The 8,921-nt window shown below is 37.4% G+C and overlaps 1 protein-coding gene across 1 annotated transcript in view; it reads left to right on the top strand.

The window, feature by feature from the left end:
* The first annotated feature begins 1,489 nt into the window (after nucleotides 1-1,489).
* The window catches only part of atp6ap2 (ATPase H+ transporting accessory protein 2), a 28,616-nt gene continuing 21,184 nt past the window's right edge, over nucleotides 1,490-8,921 (top strand). Inside the window, exon 1 of the mRNA XM_028799783.2 lies at nucleotides 1,490-1,651. Coding sequence (XP_028655616.2) covers nucleotides 1,573-1,651 — 79 coding nt within the window. The 5' untranslated portion in view covers nucleotides 1,490-1,572. The remainder of the gene's footprint in view (nucleotides 1,652-8,921) is intronic.

Genomic DNA, 8,921 nt, shown 5'->3' with positions numbered 1-8,921 from the left:
TGACAAAACATGAGCAGTTTTGCAAAGAGGAATGAGGGAAAACTGCAGCGTCCAGATGTGCAAATCTGGTAAAAAGAGACATGTACACATAGACTCAATGCTGGAATTGCTGCCAAAGTTACATCAGGTAAATACGGATTTTAAGGAGGTGAATACTTAAGTGATCAATTTTATAATTTTAAAATCACTTCACAGAGATCAGTTTTCATGTTGACATTAAGGTGTTTTTTTAAATCCACTTTGATTCAATGTTTATAAAAATAAAATGGGAAAACTTCCTAGTGAGTGAATATTTTTATAGACACTGTAATATTAAATATAAATCTCATACTACTGCACTTTTCTAAATGCAGAAAAAAATAAAAGAATAAAAGATGCAATAACTTACTTATTGTGAAACTGGTTGGAATGAAAGCCTGCAGTCACTGGTGTTCCCCAGGACTGAATTTGGGAACCAGTGTCATTGAAGACCAAAGTAAAAACCACACAAAAAGGTGTGTAAAATAGCAAGAGTTCAATTTCTGCTAATAGCTGCCTCCAGAAGCGTAAACTGTAAAGTAAGTGCTCCTTCCATATGTATCCGTTTGAAAGATTTTTTAGGAAATTACTCCTATTTAATTTGTTATTTTTATTTGTAATTAATACCGTTTTGTACTATGTACAATACTAATTTACTTAATAATCTACCTTCAGATTTTCTCACTGTGGATACAAACTTTTAAGCCCTTGTGTGAGGACTATTATAAACTCAAACTGCAGCAGGTTCTTGCATTTCAGATTTCACTTTAAATTCCATTGTTCTTGTGACTCTGTTTTGCACAAAATAAACTCGTCCTCTAAACAGAGTATTAGACGCATGATTTCGAGTAACAAGGTAACATCTACAGTCTTGCAGTACAGGATAAATCCACTTTTTTCATGAAAGCACTTTCTTATTTCGTAACACAGACCCTCATATAATTGCAGTCCAACGCGATACCTGATCGAACGACTGGCTAAAACTAATGTTTAAGAATGGTGACCCGAAGGAGTTTGCTAATCCTTAACTACAAGGGGTAAAGTGGGCCCTTCAAAATAACTAATTCAGACATAAGTAATCTGAACAAACAGCTTAAATACCAACAGACCTGATTATTTTCCTTTCTTCATTTACTTTAGTTAGAATTACAAATGCCAGTTTAGTGCCGTGCAAAGTAATAAATCTAGTTGAGGCGTCATCAAATATTTTTTTGCACTTAGTAATAAAGAATGACCATTATAAAGTAAAAGCTGTAACCGCCTCAACACATTCGTTGAAGCTTTTAAAGGGAATGACATTTCCGCGCGAACAACCTGCATACTTCCGTCCTGAGAGAGGACGGCCCCGGAAAAATCACGTGTCTTGTGCAATTCGTCATGACTATTGGTTAAACGAGCTGCCAATTGTAAATATTTAGCGTACGATAGGTTATTTTCATGCTGTTACCGCCCATCTAGAAAGTTCTGATTGGCCACTATCAGGAACTCTCAAGGACGCAAAGCAAAAGGTTCGCCTCAGAGAGACAAGTGAGAGAGGGAAGACAAATCGGGAAGATGGAGAGCGGTGGAACGAGGAATATGTTCTTTAGCGTCGTCATAGCGATTTGGTTCGTTTTGGCCTCTTTATCAGCAGGTAAACGTTTTCCATGTAACCATGTTTATGCCCAAGGTTTGGTTTTAATCAGACGAAAGAGGTAATTTTGCCTATCCAAGATGAATGGCCGGTCATTCTGCTGTCAGATGGTTAATCAGCTGATCGGCAGCCCTTTAATCCATCCATAGATATGGTTTTATGGAAATCTCCTTCTCGACATTTAAATCGTTCCATAGTGTTTGTTTAACTACACTTACTTTCTTGTAAATTTATTCTCTGTATTATCAAAAGAAATGTTGTGTTTGAAACCGATTGTGCTATAGGAAGAATACGACGCAGTAACGAGCAGCTAACACCCGTTCAGTACAAAATCATGCTTGTAGTTTTTCGTTTTATTATTTTGTTAAAGACATATCTGAGAATAAAATGATGCCGTCTCTTCAGTACCGCCTTTTGTTGATGTTGATCGGCATAGGACCGCGTAAACCAAGTAATTAATTGTTACGAGTTCGCCTTTAGGGACCATTTACTGTATGAGTGAAGCACTGAAAACCAGGAAAATGAGTGCGGTATGATTAGGACATTCAGTCATGTGATGCAGTTTATTTCACACAAACTCAGAAACTGCTTCCTCAATTTTTTTCCAATAATTTAAAGATATCCAGCTTTACATATAACATGTAACCACTATGGGGTAAGTAGCGGTTTATAGTGTCTGGATTTTGTGATTAAAAACTATTTATGATTTAAATTTGGATTGGTCAGAGTATTTTGTTTTGTTATTAAAATGCATTGTGCTGTTTTGAGAAAGTGTCATTTCAGTCATATTGTGAAAAACATGATGTTATATGTTATGGCAACACAGCTAAAAGAACATCTAAATAATGAAAACCGTAAATTTGCTTCTTTACATTGTGACATTAAAATCTGAAATTTTGAATTTTAGAATACTAATTTGTTTGGTGCAGTGGTGCAATTTCTTTAAATTTTGTTGGCCACAGTTGTTTCACTTTGAGTAAAATATATCTGCCAGTAAATGTCCTCCAGTTAGATTTAAAGACCAATAATATTTTGTTAGATTGTGTTCTATAGAGTCTCTGACAAAATGTTTTTGACCAAATAGCACAGTAAGAATTAGAAAACACCCTACACACACAGAATAGTCAAAATAATAAGCCATTTAATTTTTGCTTTTATTCCGTCTTTAGTCAATGTACTTTCAGACTTTTAAACATTTGAACAGATCTTGACGAGAACAGGCCATTTAGACCAACAAAGCAAATTAATTCAGCTAATTTCTCCAAAGTGATTACATTTGTGACGGTCTCTCAAGTTCTGATGTCTGCCACACTACCTGGTAACTTATTCCATGTATCGATGATTTGTCCTTCTTGAAGGGTAATTGCGTCTTAGCTTGACTTTTTCTGGGTGTGTTTTGTTTATATCTCAAACATGGTCTGGGTCCTGTCACTTCAGTCTGGTTTTTCCTACTGTCTCAGGCTGATGTAGTTTATGCTCAGGATCTATCAAGTTTTCAAACAGGTTTTTGACATGATTGTCCTCAGATGTTAATCAGAAATGGCACGTTTGTACTGTTTTGTAGTACTTGCCAATACTCATTCTAACTGCTTAATGAAGTGACAGTGTTCTTTATAGTAAAAAATTTTAGAAAAATAATTAACATGTAGTAGATTTCACTGCAGCCCTGTTTTAAGTAAGCAGATCAGAAATTACTTGTGCTTTATCATAAAACTCATTTGCAGAGAAATTATATGTTATATAAAATTCTTATGTATACAATACATTTATAGTATATGCTAACATTGTTAAGTTTTATTTTCCTTCAAAATATTCCACAGTGCTGGTGAGTTGTTGATGTTTCTTCCAGTACTACTTTGATTTTCAACTGCTAGTGGACAGACTAGTAGTCTTTTGTCAGCTTTGACTTAAAAATATATGTGTATATATAATATCTACAGTCATTTGCATAGCAAATCATTTTTAGTGTTAGTACTCTGTCCTTTCTTTTGAGCTATTTAAAAAAAAAAAAAAGAGCTAAAAATGTACTTAAAACACTAACTGAGCAAAGAGACATGGAGGTCTGTCAGTTGTCTTTGCAGCATCTGTTTGCTAAATTTATATTAAACATATCTGACAAAATCTTCAATACTCTACTAATTCTGTCAGCTATGACTTCCATTTAACTCTGTAGTAAGACTTAAAAATTTGTAATGCTGCAGAGAAATGTCAGTATGTAAAAGAATTTTGGTCCTCAGTAGTTAGACTGTTTAATAAAATATAGAGGTGCACACACAGGTTTGTAAGACTAAGAGAATTCAAAAGCATAAAGTTTTCAGACATGTTTTTTCAAAATTTGTGACTAGCTTTTTGTTTGCATAAACATGTTGGCAGATGTTGTTAAGTGGTGGCCTTATTAGATATACCCCTTTGTCAGCATAATAATGTCATGGGATGTATATGCTTCACAGGAATGTTGGCTTATGCCATCTCTTCTGTGACCCTTTCTACTCCCACTAGCTTACTTTACTCATTCTGTACCATAGACACTTTGCCAGAGTGAGATCTGATAACTTTGTTGGTCACTGCCTTAACCTGAATTCACTGTTAGGTTCTGGGAACCATTCCAGAGCTATCTTAATCTGTGTAGTGGGGCATTATTAAGAAGAATATCTAATGTACAGAGGGACACATTGAAGCAGTGAAGGAATGCACCTGCACTTGGGGTAGCTGACTTTGCAAAAGTAACATCAGGTCTCCTCAGCCCCCTTTCATCAAGTGCCTGTTTGTCACTAAAGCTCTGTTATGGCTAGATGTTGCTTACAGTAGGTGTTAACCCAGTTTCTGTGGACCCTTGACCCAGTTTGGTGTGATTCATGCCAACCTGCCTGCCACACGTCATTCAAAGTCACTGAAATTTTTTGGCTGTCTCATTTGTCCTCAGTATTGAATACGCAATGCGTTTTTACCTGGATTAATGCGATTGTATGCATATATGGTATGATGCTGTGTCTGACTGACACTGTAATAACTGGCTTGCTTATTTAAGAGGTCACCTTGTGTATGTGGTTCATCGTCTGGGATTTTTCTCTTTTTTATTTTTAAATGTGTATGACCTGGTGAATTTTCCTCCTGAGAAAGAAAATTTGATCTTATTTAAATGTAATTGTCTGTAAATGTATGTTGTTATTTAGCCATCATTATGTGTTGTTTCAAAAGTGAAAATGATTAGACGGCCAGAATCATGTTTATTAGAGAAGGATTGTTACCTAACAGTGTCACCAGCTAGGATCTTGGCAGACAGCAGTATTATGACTGACGTATGTGCAATATACCCAGTGTACACAGCTGAAACAAACCTACTGTTTCTAAACAGAGTGGAAGTGAGTGAAGACTAGACGTCCTTCTGACAATTTAAGCCATGAAAGGTTGCCTTTGACTACATATGATCTACGTGTTGCCCTTGGACAGACAACTTGTCTGGGACAGCAACATTTCTAGGAAAGTATGTGTCCCTGAATTCTCCTGACCTGTCCAGGGTTGGTTCCTTCCTCATACATATTTCAAGGCTGCAGAGTCTTGTAATCCAGAATTCATTTAAGTGGTCTGGTGGGGTGAATTCGCTGTAAAAAATGAAAGTATAGAAAAGGTGTAACACAGATATTCATTAGTTAGCTGACTGACCAAGCTAACCATTGCGTTGAGGCTTTCAAGTCAATGCTCAGGATAGACACTTCAAGCAATATTGTACCCATCACTTGGAGGTGTGCTCATGTGCAGCTTATTTTCCCTATTCAACATTATTTGACATAAACTTTAGGATTTTAAGTAAGCAAAATAACAGATACTTTATTATGGGGGGGGGGGGGGGGGTTGGATACTGTGCTTCTCTTATAAATACCTGGATCTATTTCCCTATCATTTGATATTTTTTTGCTTCCAAATATCAGAGAACAGACACCTTTCAAACTGTGCCATTAATAATTCAGGAAGAAGCTAGTTGTGTGCAGGTAAAAGATATCCTGACAGTCAAGCACGTCTAATGTATTAATTTTCTTTCCTCTCCTTTTTCCCATGTAAAATTCTCCTAGCTCCATGAACATACAACAAACTGGCACACACATTCTTAAAGCTGCACAAAGAAATAAACATGAATTCTAGTCACCTTTGTAGTAACAGTCCTATTCAGTTTCTATTCCACTCTGTAACCGTATGAGCAGAATAACTCAGAAATTCAAATTTAGAAATGTTTCCTCATTTTGTTTCCTCTTCTGAAAGTAAACTTTTTTTAATATATCTATGTTAACCTGGCTCAGTGACCTGATACAGACCACCAAGAAAAAAACTATAAGTTGATGTATAATATTAAATGCTAGCTAAAGTACAAATATACAGCACATGCCAATGGCAAAGACAAGAGGCAGTCAAGAAATACAGCATGGCACAAGCTATTGAAGAAACAACGCCAGGAAAGCCATTATTGTTTAGTAAAGAGAGTGTTTCACAAACACAAAGCACCTGGTACCTACAATGACCATACACAGACAGAATTGTCTGCGAGATGATGAGAAACATTCCAAGTGCGGAAAGAAACTATTACAATACCCACCCACATGCCTTTACTAGGAGCGATCACTTGGATAAAAGTTTAAGTGTTTCCCAAGTAACATTCATCCATCCATCCATTATCCAACCCATAATATCCTAATTACAGGGTCACGGGGGGTCTGCTGGAGCCAGTCCCAGCCAACACAGGGCGCAAGGCAGGAAACAAACCCCGGGCAGGGTGCCAGCCCACCACAGGGCACATACACACCCACCCACACACCAAGCACGCACTAGGGACAATTTAGGATCACCAATGCACCTAACCTGCATGTCTGTGGGAGGAAACCGGGGCACCCGGAGGAAACCCACGCAGACACGGGGAGAACATGCAAACTCCACGTAGGGAGGACCCAGGAAGTGAACATGGCCTCCTTACCTCAAGGCAGCAGCACTGCCCACTGCACCACCGTGCTGCCCCCAAGTAACAGAATATGGTTTTTTTTTTTTCATTTTCCTAGAATACTTGTATGGTATTATGCAAAGGTCTTACTGTCCTACAAGATCCTAATGTCATGTAGAGTTTTGGGAGCAAAAAACACTTAACTACCAATAACTAAGTTTACAGATAATTTTCTGAAATGGCTTACTTTCCACAGTACTGTACATTAATAAACTGGCCAGCTGCATTAGAGGAATTACTGTAGACTCACTCTAACAAAATGGCTTTGAAAAGGTGAAAGATGACAGAATTGGTGGCCATCATGACTACTGCGACCCATGACAAGTTGTCCTGGAACACCTATAACCTCATTCCACCACTGTGTGTGCTGCTGGAGCTCTTTTTTGTCTATAGCCATTAGACTTTACTACTTCCACCCATTTTTTGTTTTATCTTAGATGCGCGAGACCAATACATTGGAGTTTCTGTAGGTACCCTACATTCTATGTAGTGTTGGTTTATTGAATGTATGTAGAAGCTGTATGTCTTGCACATATAGTATATAATAGCAAACTGTTTAAGGTATCTATCTATCTGTCTATCTGTCTATCTAGTTTTACACTGTTACAGTATGCCCTGTCTTCCTGTTGGACCAAGTTAGTGTCCACTTATGGATAAAATAAAGTTCTGTCTGTCTAATCTATTTAAAAGAAATAACAGCTATAACTACTCTATACATGATATAAACCTGGTTTGTGCTTGGACATCATTCTACTGGAATATGATAGAAGGCTAGCTTTCAAATTAAAGTTCTTTTGATCTGATCTGCCTTTCTGAAATAGGCAAATGTAAAACCTCTGGATCAATTTGAAGACCTCTTTAAATGCTTGTGTACCGGCCTACTGGCAGATGGCATGAGGCCGTTTTGCTGCTTAAGGTCGTACAATGAGTGGCAGGATCTTGCCAACGCACTGTTGCAGTTTAAACTGCCTACACCCAGTACCAGAGGTGACACTCTGTTGCAGGCAAATTTCATAGCAACATGTTACCTGTTTCTATGGCAGTATGCAATTCAACAGTGTTTTTTTGGTGCATCTTTTTTCCTTGTCATTTGCCTTGTTTAAAAGTAAAAGTTCGGTATTTTTCAAGTCAAACTTTTCCCCCCCGACCACACCACACCCCACCCCAGGCACGTTGTACTGTATGTACGTGTTTGCCATGCAAAATTGTGTTCTAAAATTAAACATTTTCTACAAATGTTTAAAAATCTCTTAACCTCACTGGCACTTTATAGTAGAGGCTAATGGAGCAGCAAAGGAAAATGAAAGCTTGAAAACTTACCAATGAAGCTGCAAAAGTTTTGATGCAAGAAAACATTTCCTCCTTGTTTCTGTCATATGTTTGTGACAACAAAAGGGATCTGGAAATAATAATTTTATTGCATATTACTGGTACTGTTTTTCTCATTGTAAGGATATGTGTTTTATTTGCTTGTGTGAGTACATATTTACAGAAGTAAATAAAAACAAAACAAATCACATTGCACAAAAAGTTTACTGTGATTTGGCATTTTAAATGGAAATCACACCCCAGTGGCTGGTTAAAAGATTATTAAAGAAGAAGGCAAACACTGAGATGGGAGTGCACACCTGGGACCTCATGCATAATACCGTGTGTAGAATTTGCACTATAACATGGCGTGCGGACATGTGCTTACGCACAAAAAAATCCAGATGCATAAATCTGTGAGAACGCCAACTTCCACGTTCTTCCGTGCCATAAATCCCGGTCAGCGTGAAAAGTAACGCACGTGCACGCGCCTTCTGTCCCGCCCCAACTCCTCCCAGAATTATGCCTCTTTGAATATGCAAATCAATATAAATAGCCCTTAAGCTCAGCCTTCTGTGAAAAGGCAATGGCAAAAGCAAGAGGGAAAATAGAAGAATTTCAGTGAATACCAAGTGGATGCAAGGAAAAAGTTACTATTTGTTGGTTTAAACAGTGGTATAAACAACAAAAGGGAGTTGATCGAGTGACATATCGTGTCGGAGAAACTTGAAAGCTCACATTCACAAAGTCGCACAGTGCCCGAAATAAAAAAGAAGTTGTCACATATCAAAGTCGCCGTGAAAAGGCGAGTTGTAGCCCACCGTCTGAGTGTCATATAAAAGTTATTAAGATACAGAGAAAAAAAAAAGGCACACAGTGCACACAGAAAATGTCAACTTTAATCTCGAAATTTCCACTTTAATCAAGTAGTTTATTTTGTCATTAAAGTAGAACATTATAAACTTCATCTTAAAA

This window comes from Erpetoichthys calabaricus, chromosome 4, assembly GCF_900747795.2.
Source record: "Erpetoichthys calabaricus chromosome 4, fErpCal1.3, whole genome shotgun sequence".
NCBI classification, from domain to species: Eukaryota; Metazoa; Chordata; class Cladistia; order Polypteriformes; family Polypteridae; genus Erpetoichthys; species Erpetoichthys calabaricus.
The sequence above is the reverse complement of the archived record's forward strand: the minus strand, read 5'-3'. Positions and strand labels throughout refer to the sequence as shown.